The following is a 20812-nucleotide window of genomic DNA, read 5'->3' on the forward strand; positions in this document are numbered from 1 at the left end:
CATGGCACGGAGCTGCAGCAGCATATTGCACATACAATTTGTTTGGTGTGAAGCAACAGCAAGGCAGGGAACTGCAGCGTTGCTTGAAGTTATTGCGATGTATGAGGTGGGGCACTAGGCCAGAGCCAGGAGGGCGATGTATAAGTGGCTGACATGTGAAAATTTACCCCTGCCACAGTTTCTGTCTCTCTCTGACACTATGTCAGAAGTGAGGGGAAAAGCAGTATAAATAGTCAGGCACTTTTAGCTAAAGACGAGTGTGTGCCAGGTCAATTGAGAGTTGGGATGGACCTGTGCTGGCTTACGCTTATAGGGGCCAGTCTGGCAGTAATGTTGTAAATATTCTGTGTAACCTGTACTTTATTTCTATGTACTTGTTCAGGCTGTATTCCGCCTCCAGGGAAACAACACCGGGGTCGGACGGAACAGCAGCTGGGTACTTGGAGATTGCACGGTCTGCCTGAAGGACAGCAGTGATAGCAGTCTGCAACGGGTCCAGGATGGGCCACATTCGCTTCCCACCTAACATACTGGGGTCCGGGCGAGGCGTACGCTGCGGGAGGGGCTGCAGTGCTGAAACAGCGTCAGGGATGGCGGCGGGTGTTGCCATCCGGCAAGTATTAGTGGCAAGTTTTCGCACTGCATCCAGGAGGGCACGAGTTAGAGTCCGGTCCTGTCCTGGGGGAAATGGCGGCTGAGGGCCATGGGTGACCAGTACAACCACCTTCGTCCCATGGTCAGACAGCAAACAGGGCAGAGGGCGGCGGGGACCAGAGACTGTAACAGTCTCCGGAATTGCGAGCAATTATGCGGTGCAACACCCGACGCATTGGTGAGCGGGTACCAGGCGAGTGCGGCCATCTCCCAACTGAGCGGCCTTGATGGCAGAGCAGTGGCATCAGCATACCAGGAGTTGCTGAGCTGGCTGGACTCACGGGACAATGCTGCGGTTGGCACGCCGACACTGCACTGCACCCATCGTAGTACTGTAAATTATGTGAATAAAGGATACTTCCGAATACCGCTGTATGACTCTGCACTGCCCCTTGACGCTATTGAACTTGCTCAGCCTCCTGACGAAATACGGCATGGTGGGTCCCAGCTTCAGCTCGGCCATCTGGAGTCCCGGGTTCGATCATCGACACCCCGCAACAGTGGTGTCAGAAGTGGTGCCGGTTACAATGTTGGTACCGGATTTCTACTCCCACATCTTATGTCGAGCAAGTAGCGTTGGGGTGTGCCTGTGTAGAGGGGTAGTTAAGGTGTTTGGTTGCATTTGTGATGGGTGGTCGTACACTTCTCGTTACGTCTTGTCATTTGGGAGGTGTTCGTCTGTACCATTATAGAAAGCAAAACAGGAATGTCACCTGCACATGAGCACGATGGGGATGGGTGAGTGATGTTTGATTTATTGTCATTCTTTTGTGTTTTAAGGGGTTAAGTGTCAATTAGGGTCGACTTTTTGAAGGTGTCTTTTGTAAGGCCGGAGGAGCGTGTAGATTTATCTGAATTCAGAAGAAATGGGGGACATGATGACATAGCACCTAAGTGATGTAATTTTTGTAACCTGTCAGGTCATGTATTACCGTATACAAAGTGGGTGCCAAAGAGTTGTTTTATTTGTAGCAGATTTGGACATTTGGTGCGTAATTGTTCAGAATGTAGATGGACAAAGATTCGCCGCAAGAACTAAGTTTTAGGAGTAGCAGAGTGGAATTAATACTAACAGTAGAGCTATAAACAAGAATAGTAGAAACAAGACAAGCAGCAGAGGCTGTGGCAGCGGAAGTTGTAGATGCTCTAACTGAGTAATTCAGGTATTGTTGGAGGCAATGATAAGGGACAAAGAAAAATATGAAGGATTAGTGGGTTGATTTGAGGCACTGCAAGTAGGGGAAGGGACATTGGGTGAGAGTAAATTACAAGTCGTGGAGTGGCATAGACCGTTTGACCCGGCAATCACGGCATTGATTAACCCCTTTTCAGGTAAAACAACGGAGGATGTGTCGGTATTCCTTAATGACATTATCACAATGGCTGAGGCCAATAGGTGGTCGGATGTTGTAAAGTTGAGAGTGGCGAAGTTACACTTGATAGGGGATGCCAAGTCGTAGATACTGTACCGTGAAACTTTGAACAATGTGGGGACGTTTGCAGAGCTTGAGGCTGGGTTATCCCAGAGTTTTTGAAGGGACCAGACTACTAGGGTCATCGGTCCCTTTTTCCATGAACTTTAAACACCCACAAAGAATAAGAACAAACAACGGTGATGACAAAGGGACGACATAGGACAGGAAAGACACAGACAGAGACCAGAAAAAAGGAATTAAAATCACACTGAGTGTGACAGTGGTTGGCCGACCACAGAAGCAAAAAAGGAAAAGTTAACCACCAAGAAACGCACTAAAAACCCCAGTCTAAAATCGTAGGCCAAAGGCCACACAACACAAAAAAAGGACAAACACTTAGATCAAGCGATAAAAACCCCTTGCACGAATAAAACTCAAAACTAAATCTGCCATCGCAATGTCATCTGATAAAAGTGCAGGAAGCGTATCAGGCAGCGCAAACGTCTGCCTGCGTGGAATTAAAAGCAGGCAGTCCAACAAGATGTGGACCACCGTCAAAGCTGACCCACAGCGACATAAAGGTGGGTCCTCGCGGCGCAATAAATAGCTGTGTGTCAAGCAGGTGTGGCCAATGCGCAGCCAGCACAGAACAACAGAGTCCTTACGAAAGACCCGCAAGGAGGAGCGCCACGCACCGGTAGCCTCCTTGATGGCTCAAAGTTTGTTGGGTGAAGGAAGGGTGTGCCATTCTTCACCACAGGTGCGAAGTACCTTCTGCCGCAAAACTGACCTCAGGTCACTATCTGAAAGGCCAATCTCCAAGGTTGGTACACCGACAGCCTGTTTGGCCAGCGTGTCAACACGTTCATTTCCCGGGATGCCGATATGACCGGGGGTCCACACAAAGACCACAGAGCGGCCGCAACGGGCAAGAGTATGGAGGGTCTCCTGGATAGCCATCATCAGACGAGAGCAAGGGAAACACAGGTCGATAGCTCGTAAACCACTCAGGGAGTCACTACAGATAACGAAGAACTCACCTGAGCAGGAGTGGATATACTTTAGGGCGCGAGAGATGGCAACCAGCTCTGCAGTGAAAACACTGCAGCCAGCCGGCAATGAGTGTTGTTCATAATGATCCCCTAGGGTAAGAGCATAACCAACACAACCAGCAACCAATGAACCATCAGTATAGACAACATCAGAGCCTTGAAACGCGGCAACAAGTGAAAGAAAGCGGCGGCACAGGGCCTCAGGAGGGACTGAGTCCTTTGGGCCCTGTGCCAAATTGAGCTGAAGGCATGGGCGGGGCACACACCATGGGGGTATACGCAGAGAGGCCCAGAAGAGAGATGGAAGAGGGAAACCTCAAGCCCAGAGAGAAGAGCTCTGACGCGAACCACGATCGTACACCCTAGCCGGGGCCACCATTCCGGAAGATTGACGACCGACTGAGGGAACAGGAGATGATAATTGGGATGCCCAGGCAAGCTACAAACGAGTGTAGCATAAGCGGCCAGTAATCATTGGCAGAACCGCAATAGAGGGACACCTGCCTCCACAAGTATGCTGTTGACACGGCTTGTCCAGATCCCGCTGTGAAGGATGGGGTTCAGTAACTGCAAAGCAAAAGGTGATGCCAAACCGTAAGCCAGGCTCCCATAATCTAGACAGGACTGTACAGCCGTAGAAAGGTAGACCTATTGGCACACCAGCTGATGTGACTCAAGCAACGAAGAGCGTTAAGATGCCACCAACATGTCTGTTTAAGCTGCCGAATATGAGGGAGCCAAGTCAACCACGTATCAAAAACCAATCCCAAAACTGATGCGTCTCCACCACAACAAGAGGTTCGCTGACAAGATAAAGCCATGGCTCAAGGTGAACAGTGCGTTGCTGGCAGAAATGCATAACGCAGGTCTTGGCAGCCGAAAACTGGAAGCCATCCGCTACAGCCCAAGACTGCACCTTGCAGATAGCACTCTGCAGCTGCCGTTCAGCAGCTGCAATGCCAGTGGAGCTAAAGTATAGGCAGAAGCCATCAGCATACAAGGAAGCTGAGACAGACGTTCCCACCATTGCAGCGAGCCCATTAATTGCAATTAAAATGAGGCAGACACTTAAGAGAGATCCTTGCAGTACCCCATTCTCCTGAACTCAGGAAGTCGCAACTTGCACATGGAAGGAACGATGCGACAGAAAATTTTGTATGAAAATCAGAAGCAGATCCCGAAGACCCCAATCATGAAGTGTAGAGTGGATGTGATGTCGCCATATCATATCGTTTGCCTTCTGCATGTCAAAAAAGACGGTGACCAGAAGCTGACGGTGGGCAAAGGCCGTACGAATGGCAAACTCCAGGCACACCAGATTATCGGCGGCAGAGCGGCCCTTATGGAACTCGCCCTGAGACGGAGCCAGAAGGCCCCAAAACTCAAGCAGCCTACTCAACCTCCAGCTCACCATGCGTTCGAGCAACTTCCAAAGAACGTTGGTGAGGCTAATGGGGCGGTAGCTGTCCACATCCAGTGGGTTCTTGCCAGGTTTCAACACGGGGATTACGATGCTTTCCCGCCAATGTGATGGGAAGTCACCCTCAACCTAGATATAGTTGTAAAGGTTTAGGAGGCGTTGCTGGCAGTCCACCGAGAGGTGTTTGAGCATCTGACAGTGAATGCGATCTGGCCCAAGAGCTGTATCAGGGCAAGCGGCTAGGGCACTTTCGAATTCCCGCTCACTGCACAGAGTATTGTACGATTCAGGGTGGCGTGTGTGAAATGAAAGGATCCAACATTCCCACCGCTCTTTCAGGGAGTGCAAGGCCAGTGGGTAATTTGCAGAAGCAAAACTCTGAGCAAAATGCTCTGCTAAGTGTTTGCAATTGTGTCGGAGTCATTATAGACTGCTCCATTCAGTGAAAGCACAGGTACGCTAACGGGGGGTCCGATAGCCATAGTGTCGAGTAATCTTGGCCCAAACCTGTGATGGAGAGGTACGGAGGCCAATGGTGGGAACATACCTTTCCCAGCACTCCTGCGTGTGTTGGCGAATGAGGTGGTGGGCTTGCGCACAGAGCCGTTTAAAGGCGATGAGGTGTTCCAAATGAGGGATGCTGCTTGTGACGCTGTAGTGCCCGCCTGCGATCTTTAATCGCCTCAGCGATCTTGGGTGACTACCAAGGCATAGTCCTCCGCAGAGGGGACCCAAAAGAACAGGGAATGGCAGATTCTGTGGCAGCAATGATGCAGGTGGTGACCGAGTAAACCGCGGAATCAATGGCGTCATTGGAAAGAGGCTCAATAGTAGCAATGGAGGTGAACAAGTCCCAGTCAGCCTTATTCATAGCCCATCTGCAGGGACGCCCAGAAGAGTGACACTGTGGAAGTGACAAAGATAGGAAAGTGGTCATTACCGCACAAGTCGTAGACTAGGGTTCCAGATCGAAAGGTCGATGGCTGAGTACGTGCCATGCGCCACACTGAAATGTGTGAGGGCACCATTATTTAAAAGAGTAAGGTCGAGCTGTGCCAATACTTCCTCAACGATGCTGCCTCGGCCTGTTGCCACTGATCCACCCCACAGAGAGTTATGGGCATTGAAGTCGCCCAGTAACAGAAAAGGTGGCGGCAATTGGGCTATCAGTGCAGCCATGACATGCTGCGGGACATCACCATCTGGTGGAAGATAGAGACTGCATACAGTAACAGCCTGAGGCGTCCACACTCGAACAGCGACAGCCTCTAAAGGTGTTTGTAGAGGGACGGACGTGCTGTAAAGGGAGTGAAGAATGTAGATGCAGACCCCACCAGATACCCTCTCATAAGCTGCCTAGTTCCTATAATAACCCTGATAGCCAAGGAGGGCGGGAGTCAGCATCGCCGGAAACCATGTTTCTTGAAGAGCAATGCAAAGGAAAGGGTGAAGGCTGAGAAATTGTCAGAGGTCAGCAAGATGGTGGAAAAAACCGCTGCAGTTCCACTGGAGGATGACATTGTCCATGGCCGAGAAAGGCGTGAAGGGACTGGGGAGGGAGATTACGCCAATGGGTTACCTGCTGCCACTGATTGAGTACCTGTGCGAGTGACATCCATTGTGTCAGAGTCCGGCGAGATCTAGGTCCTCAGCGGATGCCAGAATCTCTACCTCGCTCTCAGACACAGAGCTTGTAGGTTGCGATAGGGTGGGTGTCACCTCAAGTTCCTTCGTCTTAGAGGTCTTCTTCTTGGACTTTTCTCACTGCTCCTTGGGTTTCACTGGCTGGGAGGGCTTCACCGATTCGGTCTCCGGGACGGAAGGAGGATCGCGAAGCCCTACGACCAGCTGCTTGTGGGCACTTATGCCACTGCCGGGCATCATCTTTCCCACTTGTGAAAATCTATGAAGGGAGGGACCCAAGGGACCCCTTGCTTGTGGGAGGAGCCGATGAATTTTGACTCTTCTCCAATGGGTGTGAGGGGGGGGGGGGGGGGTGTTGCTCCTGATGTAGGTGGTGAGGGAGCAACAGGGTGGGTAGTGCCCCCCATGGGCAAGAGGGCATGTGGAGTTGTACGGCTTGGTGAGCCGACTGGAATTCGCTGAACTGATGGGGCTATCACGGTTGTCATAGCGGTGGCATATTAGGAAGTCATTCGCACAGGATGGAGTCGTTCGTATTTCCTTTTAGCCTCAGTATAGGTCAGTCTGTCCAGGGTCTTGTATTCCATGATTTTCCACTCTTTCTGTAAGGTCCTGCAGTCTGGCAAGCAAGGTGAATGATGCTCTCCGCAGTTGACACAGTTGGGAGGCAGGGCACATGGAGTATTGGGATGTGATGGGCGTCCGCAATTTCGACATGTGAGGCTGGAAGCACAGCAGGAAGACATATGGCGGAACTTCCAGCATTTAAAGCACTGCATCGGGGGAGGGATATGGGGCTTGACATAACAGCGGTAGACCATCACCTTGACCTTTTCCGGTAATGTATCACCCTCGAAGGCCAAGATGAAGGCACCGGTAGCAATCTGATCATCCTTCGGGCCCCGATGAACGCACTGGATGAAATGAACACATCAACGCTCTAAATTGGCGTGCAGCTCATCATCAGACTGCAAAAGAAGGTCCCTATGGAAAATAATAGCCTGGACCACATTTAAACTCTTACGGGGTGTGATGGTAACTGAAACATCCCCCAATTTGTCACAAGCAACTAAGCTTTGTGACTAGGCAGAGGATGCCGTTTTTATCAATACTGACCCAGAGCGCATTTTGGACAAGCCCTCCACCTCCCCAAACGTGTCCTCTAAATGCTCTCTGAAGAATTGAGGCTTTGTTGACATGAAAGACTCCCCATCAGCTCTCATACAAACTAGGAACCAAGGCGAATAAGTGTCACTGCCATCCTGAGCCTTATGTTCCTCCCACGGTGTGGCCAGGGAGGGGAACGATTTGGGGTCGTACTTATGAGCGTTGAATTGAGCCCGCGAATGCTTTGAGACCGCTGGCGACTGGCCACCAGCAAGAGATGATGTACCACGCTTCATTGCGGGTCATCTGCCCTGATGGCACCCACTCCGACCAAGGGCCCTCCCCACAGGCACTGCCCAGACTCAGCAAGGGCCACCTGGCAGGATGGCCATTGCTGGGAGTCACGATGCCCCAGCGAGATAGGCATCTACTCCTCGGCATACGTGGGGAGTTAACGGCGCAGGCATCAGCAGAGCGATCCCTGTGTTGTCAGGGCCAACAGGGTACATGGTGCCCCCACCACAACGGACTGGCTACCGTGCTGGATATTAGGTGCAACGAAGTCCATGGTTGTTGTCTCCGCAAAAAGCAACACTGCACAGTGCATGGTGGAAATCGCACCCAGGAATGTATCCCCACCCAAGTGATGGAGAACAAGCAGGGCGGCAATGCAACGAGAAAGGTCTCAATGCACGATGGGTATAATGGACCATGTAAGGCGTCCTTCCTCAATTGAGGAGGTCAAACCCGTGAGGGGGACCATCACATATAGGCCGAAACATTTGAGACTTAGTTGCCTCTTATGACAGGCAGGAATACTGCGGGCCTATTCTAACCCCCCGAACCTGCAGGGGAGAACAGAATAGTACCAGGTTTTCCCAGGAAAAATTGAGTGCATTAGTTATGAGAAGAAATGAGACTGTGAAGGTTTTCTCAGGCAGGATTCGAAAGCTAAATGCACAAACATTCAAACTGTCACCGAATGGGGAGACGAATAAAATGCTGTTACAAGAGGACGAGAACAGGGCGTTAGACGTGTTTTTGCGGGGAGTACCGCCGGAGATGTCACATCGGGTGAGAATGGAGAATCCCAGTGGCCTTGCGGCAGCTCTAAGGATTGCCGCATACTTAGACGAGGTAGATTATGCGAGGAAGCAAAGGGTGGAGCAGCAGAAATTAAGTGTTTTTGTTGTGGCCAGGTAGGGCATATTAGGAGGCAGTGTCAGCGTCAGTTGTGGTGTTACTCATGTGGGAAAATGGGTCACCAGGCAGTGAACTGCAGGAGTAAAAGTAAGGGGGAACCTCAGTGACAGTAGCCGTTAAACGAGAATGGGACTGCTTCAACCGTCGGAGGGTGGTCCCAGGGAAATTAGGTAAAGTGCTTGCAGATGCACAGACGGAATGCTTGGTGAACGGAAGGGAACAGAGGTTTCTGGTTGACGCAGAGCACACGTGTTTGTTGTTAGTCTAGACCTGGTTAGCAGGAGAAGGCTTGAGCCACCATGTTGTAGGTTACGTGGGGTGGTGGATAATAAAGTGGAGTCATTGGGTACGATGGTGCTTCAATTTGTGATCACAGGAACTAAGTTTAGTGAGCAGGTAGAGGTGTTACCATGTGTGGGCGAGGGGTATTCGGTGATTCTCGGGCTAGACTTCCTTGACAAACATCGTGTGAAGATAGATCTTTGGCAACAAACAGTGGAACTCAGTGGAACAATGTTTTGCATGGGGGAAACGGTTGCAAATGGACGAATGTCACAAGGTGCACTTAACGCAAAGATGACGCCAGCTACACTGCGAATGGATTCATTAAAGGTCAATCAGCAGGATTACATACTGGCAGATACAGGGAAGGTAGTCTGGGTTTCGATAAATACGGACTTACCAAAGGAGACATCTTACATGGTGGAGCCATTCTCGAGTTATGAGGAGTTGGATAATGCGCACTGTTTTGTGCAAAGGAGTTTAGCTCACGCAAGTCATGTGGAAGGAGATTATAGGGTTCCTGTAAGTATGGATAACTTTGGCAGAGTGGATTTTAGCTTCTCGAAAGGGCTGTAACTGGCCACATTGGGGGTTTTTGATGAAGATGACCTCTATAGGGAGGATTTAGATATGAGCCATAAGCAAAACGTCGATGCAGCGCAATTGAGGGGAAAATTACAGCATTTGCAGAGAGACGACAGGGTCGCATTGGAGGCATTGTTATTGACATTTAGCGATTTATTCGGAGTGGTTTACCGGCAACACTGATTACGAAGCATCACATACCAACGGAGGATAATACACCAGTGTTTAGGAAACCATACAGGGTAGCATATCATATGCAATTGCTACTAGAGGAGTTTATAGAACGACAACTACGGGATGGAATCACAGAGCATAGCGATAGTCTATATTCAAGCAATGTAGTTCTCATACCTAAGAAGTCAGTGGATGGTACAAGGAAATATAGGTTTTGTTGTGATTATACGTTTCTGAATGCGAAAACCATTTTGGACGCATATCTGATTCTGAATATCACAGACACATTGGATAATATGGGACAATGTAAGTATTTTACGATGATAGATTTACGGAGTGGATACCACCAGTTGGAAGTAAAGCCAGACGATAGGGCAAAGACAGATTTTACTGTTCCTGTGGGACACTTATCAGTATATACGTATGTTGTTCGGGTTGAAGAATGCACCGGCCACTTTTCAGCAATTATTAGATGGTATTTTAAGGGGATTGAAACCAAAGACATGTATGGTTTACCTAGATAACATTATAGTATTTTCAAAGGCTATACCAGAATATGTATCGCGTCTAAGAGAAGTTGACATTAAGTTTAGAAAAATGTAATTTTGCACAGAAACAAGTCAAATATTTAGGTCATGTAATCAGTGAACAAGGGGTTCAAACTGATCCTCGGTTAACAGAAGCAGTTCAAAATTTTCTGACACCACATGCAACGAAGCAATTACAACCGTGTATTGGGTTACGTTCATATTATCATAAATTTGTAAATTATTTTGCGAAAATAGCTGAGCCGTTAACAAAGCTTTTAAAGAAAGATGTTAAATTTCAATGGACAGAGGAATGCTAGTAAGCTTTCGATGAATTAAAAATGAGATTAGTTTCTCCTCAGGTGTCGATGTTTCCGAATTTTGAAGAAGACTTCATCTTATCATGTGACGCTTCAAATGGCGCAGTAGGATGTGTTCTGAGGCAAATGGTAAAGGGACAGGAGCATCCAGTGGTGTATGCTTCCAGACAGTTAAATAGGGCAGAGCGGACGCATTCCACAATGGAAAAGGAGATGTTGGCTGTAATATATGGAGTAACCTATTTTTGTTGTTACCTTTATGGTAGAAAGTTTAAGGTCGTGACAGATCATGAGGCGTTGAGATGATTACTGGGACTCAAGGATCCTTCTTGTCGGTTAACACTCTGGGCTCTAAAATTGAGTGAGTTTGACTTTGAAGTAATTCATAAGCCAGGGAAGAAACAAGGGAATGCAGATGTATTAAGTCGCAAGTTAGACGCATTAGAGGTAATGGGTAAGAGTATCACGGAATGGCAAAGGGCACAAACAGAGGAAGAGAAGTACCAGGGTTTTAGAACTCAACCACATTTCATTGTGGAGAGAAATTTGTCATGTAGAGTTACCAGGCGTGGACCACGGGTAGTGGTACCAACAAATTTGAGAGAGGAAGTCTTAAAGCAGGCCCATGATCATGTGCTTTCAGGGCATGGGGGTCATTGAGCAACGGAAAGGCAAGTAGCAGAATGATTTTGGTGTCGCACTCGGAGAAGGGATATGGAACAATTTTTTTTTTGTTTTTGTTTTGGTTTTAGGGCGCAAAACTGCTATGGTCATTAGCGCCCGGTCTGTGACTTAGGAAACAGTAAAAACCGAAAATGGAAACCAGCAGCAATGGGAACGAAACTCAAAAAATTGGAGAAACTAAAAGCAGGAGGAAGGCTTAAAAATTCACTACAGAAAGGGGTTGGTCGTCCCAAAAAAAAAAAAAAAGCTTCAAATGACTGACGTCATTTCACTGGCACTAATAAACTCGAGAATGCGATCGGCCGAGCGTGTGTCATCTGCGAAAATTGACGATATATCAGGCAACAGCTGTAGACAGGCGCGTAACGGAGTAAAATAGGGGCACTCAATTAAAAGGTGTCTTACCGTCCACAGCTGAGAGCAGTGGGGACAGAATGGGGGAGGATCGCCGCTTAAAAGATGTCAATGGCTAAAAAGACAGTGCCCTATCCGGAGTCTAGTTAAAATTACCTCCTCCCAACGACGCGTTCGGGAGGAAGAGGTCCAAGCACAGGGAAGAGCTTTCACTTCCCGCAATTTATTATGGGGAAGTGTCGACCAATGTGAGTGCCATAAAAAAGCAACACGACGACATAAAACGCTCCACAGATCGGCGAAGGGAATAGATTGAATAGCTGGCCGAAGAAGAGAGACTGCAGCGTTGGGCGCAATAGCGGCCGCCTCATTTCCACAGATACCAAAGTGTCCCGGGAGCCAGAGGAACGCCACCAAGACGCCCCCCAGGTGGAGCAAGCTCAGACAGTCCTGAATCTGGTGGACCAGAGGGTGCACAGGGTAAAGAGCTTGGAGACAGAGGAGAGAGCTGAGAGAATCTGAGCAGATAACATACTGTATCCGCTGATGGCGGCGGATGTAGTGGACAGCCTGGAGAACAGCGTAAAGCTCCGCAGTATAAACCGAACACTGGTTGGGAAGCCGAAGTTGATTTGGGGTGTCGCCAACAATATAGGCACTCCCTACAACTAACAATGTTTTCGAGCCATCAGTGTAAATAAATGTGGCTTCCTTCATTTGTGCACATAGAGCAGCAAATGCCCAACGATAAACAAGTGAAGGGGTACCATCCTTGGGAAATTGACAAAGGTCACGGAGCAGGCAGATCGGGGGACGGAGCCAAGGCGGTGCTGTACCCCTAGTTGTCATGAAGGTTTTAGGAAAGAGAATGGAGCAGTTGACAGAAGTGGACTCCCGGTGGAAGTAGGGAGGAGGGGCGGCCTGCATACCCTACATCAAAGGAGGCGTCGAAAAAAATGTCATGGGCGGGATTAGCGGGCATGGAAGACAGATGGCTAGCATAACGACTCAGAAGGACTGCTCGCCGATTGGACAGCGGAGGTTCAGCAGTCTCAGCATAAAGGCTTTCCACAGGGCTGGTGTAAAAAGCTCCAGACACTAAACATAATCCACGGTGGTGGATAGAGTCGAGACGACGAAGAATAGACGGCCGAGCAGAGGAGTAAACTATGCTTCCATAGTCCAATTTCGAGCGCACTAAGGCGCGATAGAGGCGGAGAAGGACCACTCGGTCCGCTCCCCAGGAGGTACCATTCAGGACACGGAGAGCGTTGAGCGATCGCAGACAGCGAGCCGAAAGATAGGAAACGTGGGAGGACCAGCACAGTTTTCTGTCAAACATAAGACCCAAGAATTTATCGACGTCCGAAAACGGAAGGTTGACAGGTCCTAGATGTAAGGAGGGTGGAAGAAACTCCTTACGTCGCCAAAAATTAACACAAACGGTCTTACTGGCAGAAAAACGGAAGCCGGTTTTGGTGCTCCAAGAGTAGAGGCGATCGAGACATACTTGAAGACGTCATTCAAGAAGGCTGGTCCGTTGAGACCTGTAGTAGTTCGCAAAATCGTCCACAAAGAGGGAGCCCGAGACATCAGGAAGGAGACAATCCATAATTGGATTTATGGCAATAGCAAACAGTACAACACTTAGCACGGAGCCCTGGGGTACCCCGTTTTCTTGGGAGAAAGTACGGGAGAGAGCAGTGTTCACCCGCACTCTAAATGTGCGCTCTGCCATAAATTCGCGAAGAAAAAGGGGCAGCCGACCTAGAAAGCCCCAAGAGAAAAGTGTGTGGAGGATGCCTGTCCTCCAACAGGTATCATATGCTCTCTCCAGATCAAAAAATACTGCTACTGTTTGGCGTTTCCGGAAAAAATGGTTCATGATATTAGTGGAGAGAGAAACAAGATGGTCAACTGCAGAACAATGCTTTCGGAAACCGCATTGGGCAGGTGTTAAAAGACTGCGGGACTCCAGCCACCAAGCTAAACGGCAATTCACCATACGCTCCAAAACCTTACATACACTACTCGTGAGAGAAATGGGGTGATAGCTAGAGGGGAGATGTTTGTCCTTTCCAGGTTTCGGAACAGGAACGACGATAGCTTCCCGCCATCGTCTGGGAAAAGTACTGTCGGTCCAAATTCTATTATAAATGCGAAGGAGGTAACGCAGACTATGGGTTGATAAATGCAGCAACATTTGGATGTGGATACCATCCGGTCCTGGGGCGGAGGAGCGAGAAGAATAGAGTGCATGTTGGAGTTCCCGCATGGAGAAAACAGTATTATAGCTTTCGCGATTTTGAGAGAAGAAAGCAAGAGGTTGCACTTCCGCTGCACGTTTCTTCGGGAGAAATGCTGGCGGGTAATTTGAAGAGCTCGAAATCTCTGCAAAGTGTTTACCCAAGGAGTTAGAAATTGCGACGGGGTTCACTAACGTATCACGCACGACAGTGAGCCCAGAGACCAGAGAGAAACTAGGCGCACCTGATGACCATCGAATCCGACTCCAAACTTCCGAGGAGGGAGTGAAGGTGTTAAATGAGCTAATAAAGAATTTCCAGCTTCCTTCTTGCTATCGCGGATGACGCGACGGCATCGCGCACGGAACTGCTTATAGATACAGTTGGCCAAAGTAGGATGGTGACGGAAAACGCGAAGAGCACGTCGCCGCTCACGTATTGCGTCACTGCATGCCTCGTTCCACCAAGGAACTGGGGGGCGCCGGGGCAATTCGGAGGTGCGTGGTATTGAATGTTCCGCAGCTGTAAGAACAACGTCGGTAATATGTGTGACCTCATCGTCGACGCTGGGAAAGTGACGGTCATCGAATGTCACTAGAGACGAAAAAAGTGTCCAATCGGCTTGGGCAAACTTCCAGCGTCACGGGCGCATATAGGGCAGTTGAGGCTGCAGTCTAAGGACACATGGAAAGTGATCACTCGAGTGTGTATCATCAACGGCGAACCATTCGAAGCGCTGAGCTAGCGGAACAGTACCGACCGAAAGGTCCAAATGAGAGAAATTTGTCGTGGAGGCAGACAAAATTGTAGGGACCCCAGTGGCACTAAAGGTGAGGTCGCAAGTCCGCGTGGCCGCCTCCTTTGTTGGCCGAGGAGAAGCAAGGACAGTGCTGTATTTTCCTGTCTGAGGCACGGTGGGCTGTCGACTGGCGAATAATTTTCGAGCAGTAAAGGTCGACACCTTTTCCTTCACTCTGATTTCCTGGATGAGCTTTTCGTCTTTAAAAATGGGGCAATCTCGAGAGGAAGCAGCATGGTCACCCATACAGTTGATGCAGCGAGGGGATGGAGGTGGACAAGCACCCTCATGGGCATCCTTGCCACACGTAACACATTTGGCCGGATTGGAACAGGACTGGCTGGTGTGATTGAACCGCTCACACCGATAGCAACGCGTAGGGTTTGGGACATAAGGGCGAACGGAAATTATCTAATAGTCCGCTTTGATTTTGGATGGGAGTTGAACTTTGTCAAATGTCAAGAAGACAGTGCGGGTTGGAATGATGTTCGTGACAACCCTTTTCATAACTCTATGAACAGCCGTTACGCCCTGGTCAGACAGGTAGTGCTGAATTTCGTCGTCAGACAATCCATCAAGGGAGCGTGTATAAACGACTCCACGCGAGGAATTTAAAGTACAGTGCGGTTCCACCCGGACAGGGAAGGTGTGGAGAAGTGAAGTACGCAGCAATTTTTGTGCCTGGAGGGCACTGACTGTTTCTAACAACAAGGTGCCATTCCGTAATCTGGAACAAGACTTTACAGGACCTGCAATTGCGTCGACACCTTTCTGAATAATGAAAGGGTTGACCATGGAGAAGTCGTGACCTTCATCAGACCGAGAAACAACAAGGAACTGTGGCAACGATGGAAGAACTGTCTGTGGCTGAGACTCAGTGAACTTACGCTTGTGAGCAGACATAGTGGAAGGTGAGGAAACCATTGCGGAAGGATCCCCCATGATTACCGGCGTCTCCGATGGCACGCTCCTCCCTTGTGGGGGCCCTCTCTAAGGGCACTCACGCCTTAGGTGATTGTTCACACCTCAGGTCACACCTCCCGACAAACGGACGGAGGGACCAATCGGCACTTTCGGAAGGTATCAGCTCGGGTAATCACCCCTCCCTGGGCCCAGCCGTTACCAGGGGGTACGTACGTGTCCTACCTGTCTACCCGGGACGGGGAATTACGCGTTACCCTGTCACCGGCTACGCACGAAAATGGAAAATGCATGGGTCGGCCTTCAGACACGCACAGGGAGGAAGAAAGAGAAAGGGAAAAACAAGGAAAGGGAAAGGAAAGAAGAGAGGTCTCAAATGCCGCAGTAGAGAAAAGGGTAAAGAGAAGAGGTAAGGAAAAGAGAAGGGCAAAGGAAGGATGAAGACATACAAGCAGAGAAGGTGAAGAATGTGTTAAATTTATGAGTGTCCGTCTCCCCCAGAGGGGGAGAAAGGGAAGGAAAGTGCCAGATGTGAGGGGAGGGGGGGCGAAGATGGGGGATAGGGAAGGATGCGGAAAAGGAAGGTATGCAGCCTGGAAAGGAAGGAGGGCCACATTAGCTCGGGGTCCCGTGCTCGCTACGCACGTATCCACAAAAGAGTTGTGGACCCACTGGGGGGGGGGGGGGGGGGGTGTGGAACAATTGTGTACCGTGTGCGCAGCGAGCGGATGTGATGTGCACAAGAATTCCATTGCAATGGTTACCTTTCGAAGTTATCAGGCTAGATTTCTACGGGCCATATAACAAAACGCCAACAGGGAATCATTACGTTTTAACTATAATTGATCACTTTCTGTGGTTTCTAGCCATGGTCACAATACCAGACCAACAGGCAAATACGGTAGCACAAGCTTTAGTAAATAGCTGGTTATTGAAGTTCAGGGTGCCTGATATCATAATTACGGATCAGGAAAAGAAACTTCATGTCTGAATTAATGACACAGTTGTGACGGTTATTGAGAATTAAAAAATTATGGACCAGTCCACTTCATCCGGCGGCGAATGGGAGAATCTTCCATACATGGTATCAAGTCATAACACTAAAATGCATTTGGGGGTCGGAATGTCACTGTTCGAGGTGGTCTATGGAAGATAGATGCCATCACTGTTTGACGTTCTATGTCCAAAATCGATAGCTAAAGGGCACGCAGTGAGGAAATTTGCACGAACAATACAGGAAGTCTGAAAGAGGGTACAGAAGGCCAATATGAAGGCATTGGAAAGGCAGGAAGAACAGAATAAGTGGTTGGGACCTTTACCACAGTACAGGGTAGGTCAATGGGTACTGATCACAAATCCATACACACCTAAGGAAAAGACGAAAAAATTCTTGAAGTACCAGGGACCATACCAGGTCATGGCGATGACTTCGCCTGTAAATGGTGAAGTGCAGCTGCCAACAAAAACCTCCGTTATCCACGAAAGTAAAGTAAAACATTTTAAAGGAATGGAGGACAGATTACCTCAATTACAAGGAAGTGACCCAATTGCAGAGGCTAGGCAAAGCAAACAGAAGAAGAAAGTCATGGCGGAGGGACAACAATGGATGCATTACGTTCCATATGCATTACGATCAGAGAGACAGTAAATTATTATGTATGTAATATTGTATGGCATGTTTACATTTTGTTTTTTTGTATCAAGGGATAATTTGAATCTTTTTGTGTTTTGGTGGGTCAGATAATAGTTGCATTTTTTTGTTTGTTGTTTTAGTTTTGTCATTGTATGGGGGAGACTATTTTCAGAGAATTCGATAGGAGTGGAGTGCACTATCACGAATTTTTGAAGATGTCGTAATATGCTGTAGTGACTTGTAGTGGGAAGGGGTTCTGGAGATATTGCAAATACCGAATCTGACACATTTAAACTCCACGTTAAATCCAGAGCTTTGGAAACATTGCATTCCTTTATTGATGCGCAGGAAGAATCTATCACGGTTAATAAAGTACTGGAACACATTTGAACGTTACAACAGCATCGCACCGACAGAATAAGGACAGTGAGCATTTCAGCCACAGGGTGTGCCATTTTTCTATTTTTATTGAGTATAGCTTTGTGGAGGGTGTGGAAACATGCACCAGTAGAGGAGGTACCAACACATCAATTGCCTACGGCATTGGTAACCAGTGTAAAAAGTGTATAGGGGTAGGATTAATGTTTTTACGTTCTCATTAGTTTTAGTCTGTAGCATATAAGTTTTGTGAACAAGATAAGTTTATGCAGTCACAGGCCATGCCTGTTATATTTCAATTCGGGACGAATCTTACTGAAAGGAGGGAGGAGTGCTCTGCTAGTATTAGTCTTAGTCATAAGAAAGGGGAATTTTGTTAAAATTCAGCAAAGGCGCGGTTGGGCGATGAAGTCTGGGGCCGCTGGCAGTGTGTGGTAATAATCGGCAGCCAGTAGGCCTGGCAGAGTAAACATGGCACGGAGCTGCAGCAGCATATTGCACGTACAACTTGTTTGGTGTGAAGCAACAGCAAGGCAGGGAACTGCAGCATTGCTTGAAGTTATTGCGATGTATGAGGTGGGGCACTAGGACAGAGCCAGGAGGGCGATGTGTAAGTGGCTGACATATGGGAATTTACCCCTGCCATAGTTTCTGTCTCTCTCTATGACACTATGTCAGAAGTGAGGGGAAAAGCAGTATAAATAGTCAGGCACGTTTAGCTAGAGATGAGTGTGTGCCAGGTCAGCTGAGACTCGGGATGGACCTCTGTTGGTCTACGCTTATAGGGGACAGTCTGGCAGCAATGTTGTAAATTTTCTGTGTAACCTGTACTTTATTTCTATGTACTTGTTCAGGCTATATTCCGCCTCCGGGGAAACAACACAGGGGTGGGACAGAACAGCAGCTGGGTACTTGGAGACTGCATGGTCTGCCTGAAGGACGACAGTGATAGCAGTCTGCAATGGGTCCACGACGGGCCACGTTCGCTTCCCATCTAACATACTGGGGTCCGGGCGAGGCATATGCTGCGGGAGGAGCTGCAGCGCTGAAACAGTGTCAGGGGCGGCGGCGGGTGTTGCCATCCGGCAAACACCATTAGCGGCAAGTTGTAGCATGGCATCCAGGAGGGCGCGGGTTCGAGTCCAGTCCTGTCCTGGGAGCAATGGCAGCTGAGAGCCATGGGTGACCAGTACAACCACCTTCGTCCCATGGTCAGACAGAGCAAGCCAAACGGGGCGGAAGGCGGCGGGGACCAGAGACTGTAACAGTCTCCGGAATTGCAGGCAACTACACGGCGCAAGACACGATGCATCGGCGAGCGGCGACCGGGCAAGCACGGCCGACTCCCAGCTGAACGGCCTTGATGATGGAGCAGCGGCGTCGGCATAGCAGGAGTTGCTGAGCCGGCTGGACTCGCGGGACAACGCTGCGGGCAGCACGCTGATACTATGCTGCAGCCACCGTAGTACTGTAAATTATTTGAATCAAGGAATACTTCCAAATACCACTGTATCACTCTGCACTACCCCTTGGCGCTAATGAACTTGCTCGCCCTCCTGACGAAATACGGAGCGGTGGGTCCTGGCTTCAGCTCGGCCGTCTGGAGTCCTGGGTTCCACCATCAACACCCCGCAACAGATCAATTGAAGTATTTCTTCTGTTACCCATGGTTTCTTCATAGTTACCTCCTTTGTAGCTATGTTTTCCTTTCCAATGACTGTGATGGCCCTTTTCAGAGATGTCTATTCCTCTTCAATTGTACTGCATACTGAGCTATTCCTTACTGCCGTATCTATAGCCTTAAAGAACTTTAACCATACCTTTTCATTCCTTAGTGCTTCAACATCCCACTTCTTTCTGACTAATGTCTTAATTTCAGCCTACTCTTTATCACTACTATATTGTGATCTGAGACTATATCTGTTCCTGGGTACACCTTACAATTCAGTATCTGATTTCAGAATTTCTGTCTGACCACGATGTAATTTAACTGAAATACTCCCATATCACCCGGTCTTTCCCAAGTATACCTTCTCCTCTTGTGATTCTTGAACAGAGTATTCGCTATTACTATCTGAAACTTGTTACAGAACTCAATTAGTGATTCTCCTCTCCCATTCTTTGTCCCAAGCCCATTTTCTCCTGTAACCTTTTCTTCTACTTCTTTCCCCACAACTGCATTCCAGTCTCCCCATAACTATTAGATTTTCATATCCCTTTACGTACTGTATTACCCTTTCAATATCCTCATACACTTTTTCTATCTCTTCATCTTCAGCTTGCGATGTTGGCATGTAAACCTGAACTATTGTTGTCGGTGTTTGCTGTTGATTCTGATAAGAACAACCCTGTCACTGAACTGTTCACAATAACACACTCTCTGCCCTAACTTCCTATTCATAACGAATCCTACTCCCTTTATACCATTTTCTGCTGCTGTTGATATTACCCTATACTCATCTGACCAGAAATCATTGTCTTCTTTCCACTTCACTTCACTGACCCCTACTATATCTAGACTGAGCCTTAGCTTTTCCCTTTTCAGATTTTCTAGTTTCCCTACCATGTTCAAGCTTCTGACATTCCATGCCCCGAGTCGTAGAATGTTATCCTTTCGTTAATTATTCCATCTTTTTCTCATAGTAACCTCCCCTTTGGCAGTCCCCTCCCAGAGATCTGAATGGGGGACTATTCCAGAATCTTTTGCCAATGGAGAAATCATCATGACACTTCTCCAATTACAGGCCACATGTCCTGTGGATACATGTTACATGCCTTTAATGCAGTGGTTTCAATTGCCTTCTGCATCCTCACGCCGTTGATCATTGCTGATTCTTCCGCCTTTAGGGGCAGTTTCCCACCCCTAGGACAAGATAGTGCCCTGAAACTCTGTCCGCTCCTCCACCCTCTTTGACACGGCCGTTCGCAGAATGAGAGTGACTTCTTATGCTGGAAGTCTTTGGCTGCCAATGCTGATTATTAATCAAAATTTAAGCAGCAGTGGGATTCAAACCTGGGACCGAAAATGTTTTGATTATGAAACAAAGATGCTACCCCAAGACAATGGGTGCTGCTGTCAGCTGCAATGGATACAATTTTACTAACTGCAAGAGTATTAAATGAGTATAAAGCATGATAAAATTTAATGTTATGCAGCTAATTATGTGGAAGTTACAAATTATGTTATATTAATGAAACTTTATGTGGTTAGAATTACTTTAACTCTCAGCTAGAACTCACTTTCGTCACCTAGTTTATGAACTTTCTTCATCAGAACAGTTTCCCACAAATCAACTATCTCACGACTGTTCCTCTCATTCTCTTCCCTCCACTTCCGAAACAAGTCACGAACCTCTGAAACATAATACAAAGAAAGGTAAACAAAAGCAACCGCTTTTTTAAAATTTGTAAACA

At 48.3% G+C, this 20812-nt stretch overlaps 1 protein-coding gene across 1 annotated transcript in view; it reads right to left on the reverse strand.

The window, feature by feature from the left end:
* Positions 1-20812, reverse strand: part of LOC126476799 (ER membrane protein complex subunit 2-like) — an 80869-nt gene that overhangs the window by 47631 nt on the left and 12426 nt on the right. Inside the window, exon 2 of the mRNA XM_050103569.1 lies at positions 20639-20752. Coding sequence (XP_049959526.1) covers positions 20639-20752 — 114 coding nt within the window. The remainder of the gene's footprint in view (positions 1-20638; positions 20753-20812) is intronic.

The sequence above is a fragment of the Schistocerca serialis genome, chromosome 1 (assembly GCF_023864345.2).
Source record: "Schistocerca serialis cubense isolate TAMUIC-IGC-003099 chromosome 1, iqSchSeri2.2, whole genome shotgun sequence".
Taxonomy (NCBI): domain Eukaryota; kingdom Metazoa; phylum Arthropoda; class Insecta; order Orthoptera; family Acrididae; genus Schistocerca; species Schistocerca serialis.